The sequence below is a fragment of the Cynocephalus volans genome, chromosome 12 (genome assembly GCF_027409185.1).
Source record: "Cynocephalus volans isolate mCynVol1 chromosome 12, mCynVol1.pri, whole genome shotgun sequence".
Taxonomy (NCBI): domain Eukaryota; kingdom Metazoa; phylum Chordata; class Mammalia; order Dermoptera; family Cynocephalidae; genus Cynocephalus; species Cynocephalus volans.
The window spans coordinates 10,025,695-10,044,780 of NC_084471.1; the positions used below are offsets into that span (position 1 = coordinate 10,025,695).

At 35.6% G+C, this 19,086-nt stretch overlaps 2 protein-coding genes across 2 annotated transcripts in view; both read left to right on the top strand.

The window, feature by feature from the left end:
* Positions 1-16,365, top strand: part of LOC134391610 (uncharacterized) — a 64,302-nt gene extending 47,937 nt beyond the window's left edge. Inside the window, exons 4-5 of the mRNA XM_063115620.1 lie at positions 3,166-3,427; positions 16,232-16,365. Of these exons, the coding sequence (XP_062971690.1) occupies positions 3,166-3,427; positions 16,232-16,365 (396 nt within the window). The remainder of the gene's footprint in view (positions 1-3,165; positions 3,428-16,231) is intronic.
* Positions 16,366-16,528: 163 nt separating this feature from the next.
* MRTFA (myocardin related transcription factor A) overlaps positions 16,529-19,086 on the top strand; it is a 121,236-nt gene continuing 118,678 nt past the window's right edge. Inside the window, exon 1 of the mRNA XM_063074613.1 lies at positions 16,529-16,580. Within this exon, the coding sequence (XP_062930683.1) occupies positions 16,535-16,580 (46 nt within the window). The 5' untranslated portion in view covers positions 16,529-16,534. The remainder of the gene's footprint in view (positions 16,581-19,086) is intronic.

A 19,086-nucleotide genomic window follows, 5' to 3' on the forward strand; every position in this document is an offset into this window, starting at 1 on the left:
CTTTATGGAAGAATTTTATTGTAATACAGTTTAATATTGGCATTTTTAAAAGATATATCCTGAAACTTTTGAAATCCTTAAATTAACAAATATCAGCATAGCATATAATTTACCCAATAAAAATGTGTGGTAATGTATTTATATAAGATTTAAGTGACCTGTCAAGCCCTTAATGATTCTATAAATGTGGGACTTAATTACTAAGCTGTTAAAATAAATTCTGAACGGAAAACTTGCTAAAACAGTTTTTTAAGTTGCTTTTTTAAATAAAAAAATTCTGGGCAGTAGGAGGCACTATCATGGTCCAGGTCACTACCAAGTTTGGTACTTGTTTCTTTAATCTATTCAAAATGTATGTGTTCTGAGAAAAATCATTTTTTAAACTTCACTTTCTCTTCATGCCTCGCACTTGGATTGACTTTCTTATGGGGACTATTTTCCACAGTTTCTTTTAAATAAAATCATTTTCTAGAAGTACTGGTTATGTGTACTAAATGCATACCAGAATCACAGACTCATGTAGTTTAACTTCATTAGAAAAATTATATCAATGTGGTGGATCTTTATTGTCTCTTGGGAATAGTAACAAATGTGAATGTCAAATCTCTGAATCCCAGCAATAATGATGATTATTTAATTCAAAGTAATAGGTGGAAGGTTGTTCTGAATTAGTGAAAAGTAAATTAAAGAACACTTTAAAGAATATATGGTTTTATTCTTTCAAGCACACAAATGATATGAGTTTAACATGAATTAAATTAGTAAATTATTTTTGGCCAGGCCATTTTTTTATTATTGTGGTAAAAAACATGACATTAAATTTACCTCTTAACCATTTTTAAATGTACAGTTTAGAATTATTAAGCATATTCACATTGTTGTACAGCAAATCTCTAGAACTTTTTTGTCTTGCAAAACCAAAACTGTACCCATTATAACGTGGTTGCCAGGCCATTTTTAATGAAAAAAATAACTCATTTGAAATGAGAAATATTCATTTACATATTAACATTTGATATGTTAGTCTACTTTGTAATCATGTAAAGAGTTATACATTCTGAGGTAGTATGTTAGTTTTTCTCTAAATATGGTACATACTGTTAAATCACTGGCGGTCTTCTATTTAACCCTCCTCCCCCCAAGTAGCATAAAATTTTATTTAATCTCACACCAAGTTATAGTATTACAAATATCAGTTAAGTTTGAAATAATGGGGTTTTGCTGTTTGGTTAAGAACTTTTTATATGGAACTGTGCTTCTAGCTCAGCGGTTCAGCTGCAGTACTTCAGTGGAATGTGGCTTGCCGATTCCTGTTCCTGACTTCCTAACGTTATTCTTAGTGTTTCTGTACCTTTCATGCAGTTTTCCTTGTGTCTACCTAGATTTTCCCCAAGACCTGCCTGTCTTGGTCCCCAGATTATCCTTACGTATCTTTTATTTGCTTCTCTCTTTGTTCAGTCAGCAACTACTTATTGAGTCCCTATTTTGTGCGAACACTGTTTGCAGGTCCTGTCTACTGCATGTACAGTTGTTATTGTCATAGTTAAATTTCTCAATTTTCTAATGAGAGGTGTGTACTCTTGTAGTCCATAGTGATTCAACGTCTGTTCATGGAAAACCTGTTACTCCTCTGTGAAGGGTGAAGCCACTTTTCCGAGGTCCCAGGGCTGAAGTTTTGATACCATCCTCCTCTTGCTTTCCTTTAGGACTTAAGAGTTTTTGTTCTTTTAAAAGCACATCTTCCAAACCATGATCCAGAACTACAGTTAGGTCTGGGGACACCATTGCCTACATGAAGGCAGAATGTGATGGTCTTAGTTTTCAATGCCTTTCCTTTCCAATATTTTGTTGGTTTCTTCATCTGAAGCAAATTAGACTAAAGTCTTCACATAAGTCTGCAGGGGATTCCCTGGTGATTTCCCTTTATAGATTTAAAAAAACCAAAAACCAAACTATAGCTTTTTCATTATAAAAGCAATGTAAGTATTTTAGAGAAAATTTGGAAAGTGCAAGAAAGTAAAAGAAAAAAATTTTCATTGTGCAGTCAAACAAAACCCTTTTTTTTTGTATTTTCGTCTACTTCCTTATAGTCTTTTTTTCTCTCTGTTTAGTATTTTTATATGAACATGAATTTTCATATCTTAATTTTCTTAAAGGTAATTATAGAATAAACATTTCCCTTTTTTGGTCGCTGGCCAGTACAGGTATCAAACCCTGGAAACTTTGGTGTTATCAGCACCTTGCTCTAACCAACTGAGCTAACTGGCCATCCCCAAAATTATTCTTAATAACTGCATAGGGTTCAGTGAATTAATATATTCTTAATTTATTTAACCATTAATTCTCATGTTGTTGAAAAGGCCTCATGTTATGTATTGTCATTTTTTAAAGATCTTGTTCATTTCTTGTTGCTAGGTGTTTTGTTTTTGATATCTAGTTCTTTTTTCTATGATTAAATATGTATGTAGGTTAAAATATTTGGGCTAATATCTATCATTAAACAGACATCTCTATTTTGATATTTCTTTATGGAATCTAATGACTTGGGAATTGTTTTCCTAAAGAAATTTTCTCCCCTAGATTATATTGGTACAGTATGATACTTTAGTACCTTGTGGATACTCAAGAAATGTTATTTCTCAAGGTACTTTCCTTATCCAAAAAGGCAAAAAAAGGGGGTGGGGCGGTTGAGGTGGTGTGGGCGCTGGCTGGTTAAGCTCAGTTGGTTAGTGTATGGTACTGATAACTCCAAGGTCCAGGGTTCTATCCCTGTACCAGCCAGACACCAAAAAAAAAAAAAAAAAGGAACAAAAGAAAAAGAAATGAATACTTTCCTTTACTAGTTAGAAGACAGCATTTATCTCACAGCTGTTCTCCTTGACTGGCATTTCCTTTTATCCCATTATACATGTGTGTGCTACTTTTATTACAATTGTATGTTGTTCTCCCAAGTGAACTAGTTGAGGATAGCATCAGACTTGAAATCTCATATATTCTGTGAGCATATATATTTAATAATGATGCTAGCTTATGTTACAAAAAGGTTTTAAGAATAATGGCAGTGTGCCAGTCATATAATTTATAATATTAGTATTCAGCATATACTCAGTGGTATAGTTTTTTCATGGTACCATCTAAACTTTTTGTTTCTTCTTCCATTTCCAGATTGCCATCACGAAAGCCAAAGTGGATTTCTCCAGTGTGGTGTGCCTGCCCCCTTCCGTCATTGCTGTGAATGGGCTGGACGGAGGAGGGGCTGGCGAAAATGATGATGAACCAGTGCTCGTGTCCCTGTCTGCAGCACCCAGTCCCCAGAGTGAAGCTGTTGCCAATGAACTGCAGGAGCTCTCCCTGCAGCCCGAGCTGACCCTAGGCCTCCACCCTGGCAGGAATCCCAATTTGCCTCCACTTAGTGAGCGAAAGAATGGTGAGTAGATATGGAATTATTGCATTGCCTTATTTGAATGAGGATCTTCATGTTTATAATGTTATAGATCCTTACTTTATTTCATGTCTCTTGAAAGTTTCTTATAATCTTAATATTTCTTGTAAAATAGAGAAATAGCGGTAAGTTTAAGGGATCGTTGTAAGCCCAACACTTTCTGCCTGCGTTATTATAATTTCTTCCTAATTTGTCTTCCTACCTCTTTATTTCCCCATCCCATTCTTTCTATAAATTTATTAATTCAGCAAATATTTGTTGAGCATTAATGTATTATAAACTGCTAAGATTAGGGATTAAATTGTAAACAAGCCTCTGTCATCAGGAAATTCACCCTGTTCTATACCTTGCCAGAGTAATCTTTTACAACACCCTCACTTAATACTTTTCAGTGATTTCACTGTGGGATAAAAACAAAAGCAAAATAAATTTCTTGGCATGTTTCACAAGACTTTGCAGGTTCTAGTCTCTGTTTCTTTAGCTTCCTCTCTTACTATTCCTCCATTTCTGGTATTTTCTTCAGCCTATTAAACTACTTTTAGTACCATTTACAAATCATGTACTCATTCCTCAAACTTTTTTAATTGAAAAAATAAATAATTTGTTTTGAAATACTTAAGATTTAAAAAAAATGTATAAAGAATAATGTAGGGCTGGCTGGTTTGCTCATTTGGTTAGAGCACTGTGTTATAACACCAAAGTCAAGGCTTCTGATTCCCATACTGGCCAATCACCAAAAAGGAATAGAATAATGCAGCAAGTTCCTGTATACTCAAGTTACTACCCAACTTGTGTAGTCTCCCTGAAATCTCCCTCATCCTCAGAGGTAACTACTGACTTGAATTTGGTATTTTATTGCCAGATATATTTGTATTTTGTTTGGTTTTTTTTATATATAAATATATTCCTAAGCAATATATAATATTGTTTCTCACGTTTTAAACCATGTGTCAATACTACATCATTTTAGTTAATATTGCTTGATAATCGGTATTGCTTTTGTTAGGACATGTCTCTCCTTGCCTTTTTCTTCTTTAAAGTTGTCTTTGTTATTCTTACCTGTTTAATTTTCCATGATTTTAGAATTAGCTTGTCAAGTTCTACCAAAAAAAATTTTTTTTCTCAAGTATTTTATCACAAAAATTTAAAATATGTAATAAAGTAGAAAGTTTTACGATGAACACCTGTATGCCCACCTCTTAGATTCTACCATTGATAACGTTTATAACATATATGTCTGTGTCTGTCCATCAATCCATCTTATGTTTTTGATGCATATCAAAGTAAATTGCAGACCCCAGTACACTTCCTTTTATTCAATTGTTAACAAATACAAAATAACATACAACTTGTAAGTGTCCTTGTTGTTGAGTTATCACAAAGTAAAAACGCCTGTGTGTAACTACTACTTAATGAAGAAATAAAATATTACCTGCATCCCAGAACCCCCTCCCATCCTTGTGCTTCTTCCCAATCAATACTCCCTTCTTCCTGCCCAAAGGAAATTACCATCCTCATTTCTAACACCATAGGTTAGTTTTGCTTGTTTTTAAACTTTGTATAAATGGAATCATACTGCATGTATTCTGTTGGTGGCTGCTTTTGTTTTTGAAATTCATCTGTGTTGAATTCTATGTGGCTGTAGTTTATTTCCATTGCTGTAAATCAATCTATTATAAGAATATACTGCAATTTATTTGTTCATTTTACTGCTGATACACATTTGGGTTGTTTTAGTTTGGGACTATTATGAATCATGCTGCTATGGAATCCTTATATATTTTGTATGGATACAAGACAGATATTCTTGAATATGTCTTGTGTATATACCTGTTGGGACTTTGGTTTGAAATGTATCATTTATAGGTAAATGGGGAAAATATACATTTTAAAATATTCGGTCTTCCTGTTCATTAGTTTCCTCTCTCCAATTAAATGGGTTTTCTTTAATGTCTTACAGAGTTTTACAGATTTCCTCATAAAGGTCATGCAAATAGGTTTATTCTTGCATATCTTTTTCTTGTAGGCATAATAAATAGTATATTTTTATATAGTGTTTTATTTGATGCAGGGGTCTTTTCAACCCCTGTGTCTTTTCTACATCTGTGCCCTTTATTTGGGATATCCATTCTCTTCCCCACTTTTCTTGCTCTTACTTGTCTATCAGTATTCTGCTCAGGCATCACTCTCTTTGAGAAGTCTTTCCTAACTCATATTTACTGTTAGGTGCCCCTCTTTTGGTTTGCCCTTTATCATCGTACTTCGTCACCCTATATTGTAATTGCAGTTCTCTACTCAGCAACGAGTAAACTGAAATTAGACATTACTACACTCCTTCTGAAACCCTTCAGTGCCTTCTCATGAGGTTTATGATGAAATCGTTGTTCTCATGATGGGGCCCCGGTGTCTTCTCTGACCTCATTTCTTACTAAAGTCCCCAGCTCACTCTTCTCTGCTTCAGCCACACTGACTTTCTTGCTGTTACTTGAATATACCAAACATGATCCTGTACCAGGACCTTGTACTTGTTGTATCTTCATAGAGGTTCTTGCACAAATGTCATTTTCCCCAAGGAGGCCTTCCCTGCCTGTCTTCTTTAGAATAGCACTTCCTGTTACTCTCTATCTTGCTTTGTTTTTCCTCAAAGCACTTATAACTATGTCATTTTGTGTGTGTGTGTTCATTGTCTGTATTCTCTCCTTTGATAGTACGTTTCATGAGGGCAGAAACTTTATTTTGTTCACTGGTATATACCCAACTCCTGGCTCATAGTAGGTAGGCACTCAAATATTTATTGAATGAATAGATCCATGGTTTACTTGTTTGTCCCACTAGAGGCAAAAACTCTGTTTTTACATCCATAGTGACTAGTAGAGTATTTGGGAAATAGTGGACACTAAAGCAGGTTGGTTTTCTTTTTTTCTTTTTTTTTATTTATAATTTCCACTCTTTTTTCTTTTTTTCTTTTTTTTTTTTTTTCTTTTTGTCTTTTTGAGACCGGCCGCACTGCGCTCAGCCAGTGAACACACCAGCCATCCTTATATAGGATCCGAACCCGTGGCGGGAGCACTGCTGCACTCCCAGTGCTGCACTCTCCCGAGTGCGCCACAGGGTCGGCCTCCACTCTTTTTTCTGAAGTAAGAGACTTTAGCTTACTTATCTGCTAAGAGAAAAGAGTTAATCCAGAGGGAAAGGTGGAAGAAACAGAAAAGGAAAAAGGATCACTGGTGGAGTAGGGTTCCTATGGACATGTGAGAGGATGGAATCCAAAGGTATTGGCTCTGCCTTGGGCAGGATTAAGGACTTTCCTCTGGGGTAGGAGGAATGGGAGTAGAGGTGATGGCAGACAACAAACAACAAATCTCTGTTATCTGGGCAGGAAGTGGAGAAAATTGGTGTTGACAGTGGAGTCCATCTCAGTGGAGTAGAAGGCAGCTATTGCTGCTGGGGCCAAGGTGTTGGTGTATTTTCAGCCTTTCTTTCTGAACTCTTTCTCCTTAGCATATAAATTAACTGAAATCTTTCCCAACAACTCTAACTTTCCCTCTGTATTCAAGCTCCTGAAAGAGTAATTTACAATCATTGTCTCTACTTTCTCATATCCCAGAGACTTCTTTGCTTTCTGGGTTGTCACTACCTTTCTTCAGAAACTGCCATTGCCAAAGTCATTAGAGTTCTTTTTGTTGTAGGTCACATAGGCACTCTTTAGTCCTTATTCTGCTTGATCTCTGCAGCATTTGACCTGGTTGGCTACTCCCTCAGACTTGAAACTTTTCCTCCAGTGACATCACTCTTTCCTGGCTTTTTAAATTTTACCTTTCAAGCCACTCCCTTTCCTACTTGGACTCTTTGCTGTCTTTCCCTACTCACCTCTTAAATTTTGTTCCTCCCTAGCATTCAGCCCTGAGGAAAAGAGGGTGGATGTACTGTTGAGAAAATTGTTATTACATTTTTCACTAGGTCTTTGCATGGTCATTTGTAGAGAGGTAAGGGTAAGATCAGAAATGGAAAGTCCCAAAGAAGGCTGTGAAATTGAAAAGTGTGGATTTCTAGAATAGAATAAATTTTGGAATTAGAGGAGGTGGCTTTTTCATGAATGGGTGTACTATGTATTGAAAGTGTGGAGTGAGAAATTTAAATGTGTTGCAGGTGTCTCAGATTTCTTTCACTTAGAAGCATATCTTATATAGAAATACAGTGGGTTAGCGAGGGTCCTTACTGGGCAGTAGTCAATCAAGGTCCTGACACTTCTGTTTCCTAAACTGAGGAAGTCAGTGCCCTAAAGAGAGGTGCTGCCTTTGATTAATCGAACCCGTATTGACGTAACTGGAAGAAGTTGGTAAGAGATTTCAAGCTGTAGTTTATAATATTACTCTTCTTCTAGGCTGAACACTTAGTTCTAAAAGATAAAATTGATCTGCCTTTGGATGGATCCTGTCCACCCTAGGCTTGGAGAAACCTGGAAAAACCTTCTAATAGTATAACCCCATCCTTTTTGGCTCTAGATCAGGGAGTTCTGGCACCCACTGCATGAATGTATCATAAAGGAAAATCATTTATTTTACCAACTGTGTATTCATTCTCAAACAATATAGATTAATTGAAGTTTATATGAAGGGAATGATTCTGAATTCTCTTCTGCTCAACATAGATGGTATTCATTCATATTGTATATAGCTGTAATTCATTCATTATCATTGCTGTATAGTGGGTGTTCTCATAGATAATTATTCCATAATTTTTAAAAAAATCTGTTCTGTTGGTGGTTATTTGGATTGTTTCCAGTTTTAGGCTATTACATTGTTACTGTTGAGCATTGTTTATGTATCCTGGTGCATGGGTACATGTGTATATACATAGGAGTGAAAATTACTATAATGTATATATAGTAATATAAGATTATTAGGTAATGCTTAAACTATTTACCAAAATGATTGTACCAGTTTATACACCCTTCAGCACTAATGAAAGTTCCCACTGCTCCATATCCTTGTCAACACTTGGAATTGCTAGACTTTTAAATGTTTACCACTTTGCTGGCCATATAAAGACATCACGTTCTTGATTTTTATTTTAATGTTTTCTAATGAGGTTGAATGTTTGTTTTTCATATTTATTGACCATCCAGATTTTTTCTTTTGTGAGTGGCATGTTTAATCTTTTGCCTATTTTTTTCTATTGTCGATTTTTTTGTTGTTCAGTAAAAGAAGTTCTTTAAATAAAGGTTAAGCATTTATAATCTGAAAGTCTGAAATTTGAAATGTTCCAAAATTCAAAACATGATGCTTAAGGAAAGGAAATGCTCATTGGAGCATTTCAGATTTTGGATTTTTGGATTAGGGATGCTTAACTGGCATGTATTCTGCAAATGTTCCAAAATACAAAAAAATCCAAAATCAGAAACACTTCTGGTCTCAAGCATTTTGGTGAAGGGTTACTAAACCTATATTCTGAATACAGTACTAGTTTATAGTTACTTAAATGCATTGTCAAATCTTCTCCTACTCTATGGTTTTTCTTTTTCTTTTTCTTTACTGTATTTTGATTAAGAATTTCTGAATTGAATGTAATATATGAGTCTTTTATAGTTAGTTTTGTGTCTTGTGTTTCTGGAAATAATTTTTTGTATGGGGTAAGGTAGGGCCCAATTTAATTTTTTTTCCCCAAATGGATTTCCATTTATTGGTAATAGTTTTCTTTCCCCACTGTTCAGCAGAGCTACCTCTTTCATATACTTACCTATGTATGGGTGTGTTCCTGAGCTTGCTATTTGGTTCCATTGGTCTATTTGTCTGTGCGTACACCAGTATCTCACAATTTTAATTATAACTGTAATAAGCACTGTTAGATGGGAGAATAACTCGTCCCACCTTGTTCTTTTTTAAGAGTGTCTTTCTTGGCTATTCTTGGTCCATTGCATTTCTATATGAATTTTAAAATTACTACAGGATTTTGATTGGAATTGCATTAAATCTATAAGCCAATTTGGGGAGAATTAATATCTTTAGACTATTGTACTGTGAATGTGGTATATTTTCTCCACTCATTCAGATCTTCTGTAAAGTATCCCAATGAGGTTTTATAATTTTCTCTGTGCTGGTCTTACATATCTTTTGCTAGATTTGCTTTTAGATGTTTCATATATTTTAATTCTGTTGTAAATGCTACATTTCTTTTTCTAAAAAAGTTCTTTTCTAACTGTTTTTGCTGATCCCAAATATTTTTCTGAATATATAAACAAACATACAGTTTGTATGTGTCTATTGTTGAGGCACTTGGTGGGATGGGAAGAGTTATGTGAAGAGAAGTAAGCAGGAGAGAATGGGAGTGAAAAGGACATCCTTGTTCCTGTTTCATAGTGGTTTTTCTCCTTTGTGTAAGATATAGGAAGTACTCATTTGTTTTTCATATGCGCAGTCTGTGGAAGGAAGGGCAGAAAGTGTGTTTTTATCTTTAAGGTTATGAACCTGTATCCTTTCATGCTGTAGTGTAGCACAGGAGGTACTAATTAATTGCTGACAGAAGTAAAAATTTTGAGTGGGCAATTTCTGATCCAAATTACAATTTTATCTTGGGAAGAGGAAAGAGATTTGTTAATTATTTTCCCTAGGAAGCCTCAAGGATTTTCTAGATTAGGTCTCCCAATTGAAAATGCCGAAATCTTAAGCATGTCAATTCATTAAATGATTCTGTTTATAATGTGATTTAGAGAATTTCATAACCTGCTTCATCCCAGCACTTAGAGATGATAAATTTTCTATTCTCACTTATTCATCAAATGTTGTGGTAGGCTTCTGGAGAATAAACAGATACCAGATAGAATCCCTGCTCCAAAAAAATAAAAACAAAAAACTCGTAATGGATCCCATCTCCCAGAGAAAATTGCTGTTAGCTTGTGGTTTATTTCCCTCCAGTGTTCCTCAAAGTTCGTGTTTTTAAAGTAACTGAGCTAATACTATAGATCCAATTATGTGTCTTGCTTTTTTCATTTAGCATCGTAGCTTAAGATTTTTCGTATGTCATTGAAATATTTTTGTAAGTAGCCTTTTTAATGGATGCATAACATTCTGTTCTGTGCCATTATTTATTTAATTTCTCCCTGATTGGACATTTGAATCATTTTCTATTTTTTACACTTATACTAATATTTGGATGAACATCTTTTAAAGGTTTTCCTGCATTTTGCATAATTTCCTTATATGTAGAAATATTGACTTAAAGAATTCTACCATTTTAATGTTGAAAAATATTTTCAGTGACTGTTGAGCACCAACTGTGTGATGAGTATTGGAGAGACAGTAATAAACAAGAGAGATAAGGTTCTCATTGTCTTGGAACTTATAGTTCCATGAAAGACAGAAAGAGTAAACAAAGAATTAATATAAGCCAATACATAGTTACAAACTTTGGTAAATGCTTTTTTTTTTTAAAGCACGAGATGTTAGAGTAACGATTTAATAGGATTCTAATGTAGGTGAGGGCATTGGTCGGGAAAGGCTTCTTTAAGGAAGAGACATTTGAGCTGAGAGCCAAAGAATAAGTAGTGGTTTGCTAAACAAAAGAAAGGTGGAAGAGCATGAGCAAAGGCTGGTGGAGAACTAGCTATGGGGAAGGTTATTGGGGAAAAATGGCACAAAAGAACTGAAGAGTACCAGTATGTCAGTGGAGAGAGTAAGGGAGAAAGTGATGTGAAATGAGTAGGAAGTGAAATAAGTAAGAAGCAATCCAAGTTTTCTGTAACCAGAATTAATTGCTGCTTTCTTCACATTTGGTTAGCTCATGGGTTTGTACTCTTATTTGGCACTTTAATTTTTTCTTTTTTTAATTGTTGGCTAGGGATTTTTCTACCTTAATTCACTATAAGGTCTCGAATCCAGAGACAGTGTCAGTCTGATTCATTCTTGTCTTTGTGTCTCCATTGGCATTGACATGGTGCATAATGACAGTATTTCAGACATAACAGTATGAATGAGTTGGCTGTTCATATTTATGGCTATTGTAGCCCTTGACATTTGCTTTCCCTTAGAAAGTGAGCTGAAAATATAGCCTTTATTTATCCTGAGGCCAGTGAATAACATCTATGATAATGTGTGATCCTCCCAGGTTTGCAGGTCTTGACCGGGTTCTTTATTGGTAGTAAGTTGTGGTCACATGAAGTAGAAGCTGCCCAGGACCTGCAGTGACTTGCCAAGGTGCTGGGTTATGTTATCTTTTGGATGTTTTAATTTCGCCTAACACCAGGCATCTGGGGGGAACTGATAACTAGTTGGAACCTGTGAAATTTCAATATAATTAGATTTTTTTAGAGCTAAACCTTAGTAAACTCATGCATGCACTTGCGAGAACCCAAATCAGAAATGGACACAGGAAGAGAATTACATTTTAGTGTTCGGAAATCCCACAGGGGTCGTAAAAAGGCATTTGTTATTTCTGTGTGTATATGTCTATATTACATTCCATCATAAAAATTGGTATCAGTTGTTAGTGAGGTTAACAGCCTTCTATGGTTAAAGGTTATTTTGTAGATGAGCCAGGCTGTCTGTTTTTCTGATTTCTCCTATTCATTCCCTACAATTTCTGTATTTTCATTCTCATTAGGACTTAGTATTCCTGAGGGTATTAATGTGGTTGTCCTTATTTATGTTAACCCTGTACTTTAGTACTTAAACAATAACACCTTCAGCATGTGCTATAATGAAAATGTTAGCAGTGTACCTGTCCTTTCTGGGTAGGTAGTGATTCTTTTGTTATTATGAATTTTTCCCATGCTGTTTGAATTTTCTGTGATAAATAGTGCTTTCATACCATTTGGCACACATTTATGAATGCTGTTACATGGAAGACACTGCTAGATCTGAGAATGCAGAGGAATTAAACCATGTAGTGGAGGTGGGCACAGGTGCTGGGGGATCCTAAATGAGGGGTATTTAGCTTATCTATGGAGGTTGTGAGAAAGATGGGGAGAGTGCCAGGATCAGGGAGGACTTCCTGGAGAAGGCAGTACCCAAACTGAGTTTTGAAGGATGAATAAGAAGCAATTGGTAACAAGGATGGTTTTTAATAGAAGCAAGGCTGGAGAGTGAAGAAGGTATTGCTGAAGTTTATGTTACCATCTTAGAAGTGTTCTTGTCAACAACTTTACCCTGAATTAGATCAAGCCTCTATCTAACTCTTTATTTACTGGAAGTGTAGAGGATGGAGCAGCATATTAAATAACACCATGGGGATACTGTTAGCAAAATCCAATGATGTCTTCAACAAATAAACTACAGGGAAAGTGGGAGGGGAAATGTGTATTTTAAAAGAGACTTAAGAGACACATCAGTGAAATGCAATGTGTTGACCCTGTTGAACTCTTATTTGAATAAATCAACTCTAAAAAATTTGAGACCCCTGGGAAAATTTGGACACTGATTGGATAGTTGATGATATTAAGGATTTTAAAAAATGTGGGTGTAGTAATGGTATTGTAGTTATGTTAAAAAATACTTCTGGTTTTTTAGGAATACAGAATAAAGATGAAATTAGATGATGCCTAGAATATGCTTCAGAGTGATCCGGTGTTGGCGGGGTGCTCTGTGTATGTATTGTGGGGAGAGGGTAGGACAGACGAAACAAGTTTGAACGTGTGTTGATAAATTTTGAAGCCAAGTGATTGGTATACAGTTTATTATGCTGTTCTTTTCTACCTTTGTGTATGTTTGAACTTTTCTGTAAGAAGCTTTTAAAAAGCTGTTAAAAGTTTTAAAATTTATAAACTTCAGGCAAGAAATATAAAGGACCTGAAAGAAAGCACTGGTTGTAGGGATGGAACAAAAAGAATGGATTAGAGGAATCTGTTATGAGATGATTAGTTGCATTTGGTAACAAATTAGATATTTAGGGCTGGAAATGGGGGAGTCTTAAGTTTATGGTTTGGGACCTGAGTACTGTTACTAAGATAGGGAAAATGGAAGCAATATACCCTGAGGGTTAGTGCAGGGTGGTGATATTGGACGTATGCTTTTGGACAAGTTGAGTTTAAGTTAGCCAGGTAAAGATAATATAGTTGGAAGCTTACGGGTGAAGTCAGAGCTGGATATGGATCAATTTTAGGTGGTAGTTTAAAACCTTAAGAAATGATGAGATTTCCTGGGGAGAGTACATAAAAGAGAAGGGATGGACCTGAAAGGGTGCAGAGAAAGAGGAACCATTTAGGACTCTGAGAAGAAAGCTTGAAGAGGTATGAAAGTAGGATTTTAAGAAAATCTAGGAAGTAGGAAGTTTTAATAAGAGTATAGAAACTCTAGCAAATCCAGTAGGAAGGTCAATTAGCAAAAAAAAACAAAAACAAAAAAAACCCAAACACTTGTCAGGTTCCTGTTGATTATGAATATTAAAGTCTTTTGAGAGGGCTGGCCTGTGGCTCACTTGGGAGAGCGTGGTGCTGACAACACCAAGTCAAGGGTTAAGATCCCCTTAACTGGTCATCTTTAAAAAAAAAAAAAAAAAAGTCTTTTGAGGAGTCTAGGGTGGGGGTGGGAAAATTATATACAAAGTTACATTATTATTGTTAAACACTTGTTAATAACTGTTAAAAAAAACTATTAAACATTTTAAAACTACAGTATATTGATATCCTGCAGTATCTTGTCCCTTTAGAGTAAGTTAATGAACTGTAGATCACATTAAGCTTTCATTGATTAGCTACAGAATTATGATTAGAAGCAAAGCTTTTATTACATTGGAAATTAAGATTGTTATCCTGCATTCCCTTGGTGTTATAACCTTGAAAATCGTGTTCATTTCTGCAGAGGCCTTGTTAAAGTTTACTTTAGTTCTGTTTCTCTGAAATGTTGCTAAATTGCACACACAAAAATAGTGGAATTGAAGCTATCATAGGGGTTCAAACTTTTAGAATTGTGGAACCTGTGTTAAATAAAGCCTGTTTCACAACAAATCTGTTGCTGTGCTTATGCTCTTGAAGCTAAATGCAAATAAGATTATGTTGCTTCTGGTTTCTTTTTTTTTCTTTTTAAGCTTTTTTAGGTTCCTGTTAAAATATGTTTTTTTCTTTTCTTTAGCTCCTTTTACGCAAATAAGATAATGAGTGTGGAATTGCTGTGAAAAAGTGAAATCAACTGAAATGTGATGTTTTATTGTTACTACTACCACATGACTCTGTATCTCCGGTGGGGCTAGAATATTGACACTTGTGGCATTATGAGCACTCTTCAGCAAAGAGAGGAGTTTTGGCAGGAGGTAAATAGCCCTCTGCCCTTCCTACCATCTCCTGTGTTGGCATCTTATAATTTGTATTTATTCTCCTGTTAATACAGAACTGTGAGAACTTGCTTCATTTGGAAAACCCTCACACAGCAAATTGTACAGCCCACATAGGAGCAAAGGAATGACTCAGTCTTTTAGGGATGCTTTTCTCTTAGTTGCTAACCTCTGACCAGACCATCATCTAGTGTGAGAGTTGAAACTTACTCGTTTTTCATAAGACAGTTTGAAAGGCTGGTTGCAGAAGAGGCCAGTGAGAATGCTTCTGCCTTCCCAGAGCAGCATTCAGCCCACACTGGCTGCCACTCTGTTGCCTGTTGAGTCATTCCCACAGTTCTATATAGAGCTTTTCTGGCTTTTCTTTTAAACACAATGTTCTTAGAGTGAGAAGGAAAGGAAAATTTTCTCTCTTCCACAGAATCTTCCCCACCCTAAATCTGCATTGCTTTCTCTCTTCTAATAACAGAATATTGCCCTCATTCATTCTGAAACTATTTTCTCTTTTAAGGTCTCCTAGTGCTTTCATTTATCATTTGTTTGACTATGTAAGCACTAAGGTATTCGCTGGGCTGAGTTTGCAGCAGTACGCTTTCAAGATACAGGCTGCTACTTAACCAGAAAGATTGAGGAATTTTAGATAAACATACCAAACATGGATTTCTAGTTTTCAGCTGTTTAAAAGTCATTCCAATGTGCTAAAAGGCATCTTAATATCATTATTATGAGCATCAGTAAAAATTACTCTGAAGGGAATGAATGAGCTTTTAACTTTTGGTAAATAAAAAATTGCTATAATTTAAGAGGCTTCTAGTTTTTGATTTTACTATGGAAGGTAAAATGCCCATGTTCATTCTTATTCAGAAGATCTGCTCTATACTAGTGGAAAAAAGATTGAAGTTTCTTTATCAGGAATGGGAAATTCTTATATATTGGAACTATCTTCCTATGTGTTCCGTACATCCAGCATGATCATAAAGTATTTTAGAAAAGTCAAATAAAATCAGTAAACTGTCTATTCACAGATTGTATGTCTCACATAGGCACAAGTAAGGGGCTCTTTTAGGGAATGGCAGATTGGAAAGACAGATTACAGCTCTGGAATGTATTCAGATGACTTTTTGGAACATATTTTAATTGGAGTGGGGGTGGAAAAATAGTTGAACTTTTGTAGTTAAATGTTCAACTTCCTTAGCCTGTTATCTATAAATATCACAGATGAAAAAGCCATTGGAATTCTTTTTTAGAAAATTTACTTAGCTTACATATTTATTTGTGTGACTGTTTATATGTTTCTAATCCCCATCCCCACCTCCCATTAATGGATCAGTAACTGGACTGTTTCTTTCACGAGACTGAGTTGTTGGATTGTGTTTAATCTGTTGCTCTAAGCTGCATTAGCCGCAGAGTCTCTCATAGTAGGGTTTTGAGCAAAACCTCATCTTCTCTACTTAAAAAGAGAGAGGAAAAAAAGCAGTTGGTGTGTTTTCTGAAAGTCTGTTTCTGTGTGTCTCTCCCCTCCCCCAGAGACGAATAGCAAGGGGAGGAGCTCACTCACTGCCCTCACCGCACTTCGTATGTCTCAACTTGCGTGCTTTTTGGTTTCCTGTCGGCCCGTGATTCTACTCTGTGCCATCTTGGCTTGCCTGAAGGGTGGATAAATTGGTAACTGCACTGAGAAGGGGAGTGAGTTCTCAGTCTGATTTGAGCATAAAGCATGAGATTGAATTTGTGAAAGCTTTCCGTAGCCTATGAAGACAACATCTTTTTTCTGTGACTTTGACTTTCCTCATTATATTTGTGGACTGTTGTTTCTGAGAAGAATCCATCATGACTCTGCTGGAACCTGAGATGTTAATGATGGCTGTGCAGTCAGGTAATTCATGTATTTACTGAAAATCTTATTTGCCATAAGCTTCTTTAAAAAGGTTAGGCAAGGGCTGGCCGGTTAGCTCAATTGGTTAGAGCATGGTGCTGATAACACCAAGGTTTAGGGTTTGGATACCTGTACTGGCCAGCCATCAAAAAAAAAAAGAAGTTAGGTATATTTTTACTGGGATTGGACAGGGATGGAGAGGAAATATAAAAATTGTCTAGTAAGTGTACTGCAATTTCAGGTTTTTATTGTAAGAAAATTAATCTTTTTGTAATTGCAGATTCTAGTTATTCAAACATAGCTTTGAATTAAATGCTTAACTGATCTTAAGATCAGAAAAAACCTATTTGTCTTCTTTGACTCTAATCAAGTATTTTATTGTTTGTCATGCTGCTTTTAATGAAGGATAATTAAGTTACTTTTGCTGCTTTCTGTATTACTGTCTTTAATCACTAATCTACACTGTATTTTTATGTCTTTATGAAGGCATCTTATAAATGCTTTTCTTAGCTGTTCTTTCTCTTGTGGATATATCATCTTTTCTTTCTATGGAAATGCTCTTAATAACAGGATTGGGACTAAATTTTGGAGATGGGGAAGTTTGAGTAAGGAGTCAGTCAACAGAAAGAATATAGGATTTTTGAAATTCTGTGTCTAAAAACAGTTTTCCAATTTAAAAGTGCATTTTCACATTTTAAACATTTTAAAATTTGTTAGTTTTTAACAAATTTTATTAGTTTCTTTTATTTTTAGTGTTTTTAAACTTTTAAGTCAAATATCTAAAAATAGAGACTTTTTTTTTTTTTGCGTTTAGACTTCTACTAAAATGTAATCTGTAGTGTTTTCCTGTTTCAGAGCATATCTTATAAAGATTCATACACGTGACATCTGGGCACCTCTTCCCCATCCACTGACCTTCACTCAAAGGAGAATGTGATTCCTTGGTTCTGGCAGATACAATCTCTGGCAGAATCAGTCTCACCGTTCTCCTTGGGGAGCGCTTAGGTAGTATGTTGAAAGACACAGATATACATCAGTTGAAGACAGGATTAGATGCTATCAGGTTAATAAGCCTTAGCGACAGGGAAGGGGCAAAAAGGAAAGATACCGCTACCCTTTTTTTCTGGTTTTACAGGTACAACCATAGTGAGTCACTTATTAGTTGAATTCTTCTGTTCATATATACTGTGAGTTTCAGGTTGCCTTTCCTTTTCCTCCCACAGATCTGTTGAGCTTTGTGTTCTAAACAAGATAGTATGCTTATCTGAATGTTTCCCATCTGTCTTTCATGAAATAGCTCCCAATCTGACTTGGATTTTTTTCCTTCATTCTGTATTCCAGTTCTCTGCTGTGTGTGGGCAAGTACATATTTTATCTTAAGGGGTTGATTTTAGCATTTGAACTGCCTCTTCCTTCTTTGATCACCTGGTTACTTACAGACCATCTCTGTCCAGTAATTTTTCTTAGTAAAGGTTAAAAGATGTTTGCTTTCCCTTAATGTCGTCTCAGTGTTCCCAGCCCTAAAAGGGAAAGGGACATATTTATTTATTTTTTGTCTTGCCTAAGAGCTATTTTTCCTATGACATATGTTGGGCAGGGCTAGCCACCCATCTGTTCGACCTGCACTTCATAAAACTTTCAAAGGATAACAGTATGTGAGACAAGTATGGATGAAATTGACAAGGGTGTTGAATACAGGTAGAAGGAAAGGTCTGCCAAGAATAGCATGCATGTGGACTTCTTTCTTTCTTTTAATTATGCTCATAAAAATAGAGAAACTGGGTATAGGAAGGAGTAACAGTAAACTGATTTCTCCAGTACCTGTTTGAAAACTTTGGTAATATGTTGGTTTTGTAAAATTGTTACCATTCTGTTTTGAAGTGCTATGGCTATTAGCTGGATTATAACAGTAATATGACAACCGAATAGTAACATACTGCAGTCATTTATGATAGGAAATGAAAAAGCATTTCTTTTTTTTTTTTTTTTTTTTTGTCTTTTTCGTGACCTGCACTCAACCAGTGAGTGCACCGGCCATTCCCATATAGGATCCGAACCCGCGGCGGGAGCGTCGCCGCGCTCCCAGCGCTGCACTCTCCCGAGTGCGCCACGGGCTCGGCCCTGAAAAAGCATTTCTTATGAAACCTCAATAAACTAAAAGCCAGCCATTCTTCTGAAAAGTCAGGGCATTTAGACTTTCTCTGTGTGAGCCTATAGATTTTCTAGCAATAGAATATTTGGACCCATGCTTTATAGGTAAAAACATATAGTGCTTAATTATATATTACTCAATTATATATTATATAATTATATATTACTGTTTAATGAGATTTTTAAAGTAACTAAACTCCTTTAGACAGAATTCAAAATGCGCAGGTTTTTTACCCTAAGTCAAATGTTAAGATACTGAATATGATAGCAAAGTTCCAGGGTACATTGTATATTTATTAACAGTTTTCATTCAGTATTTGGAGCTCAGAGATTTTGGTGAGACATACTCGTGTAT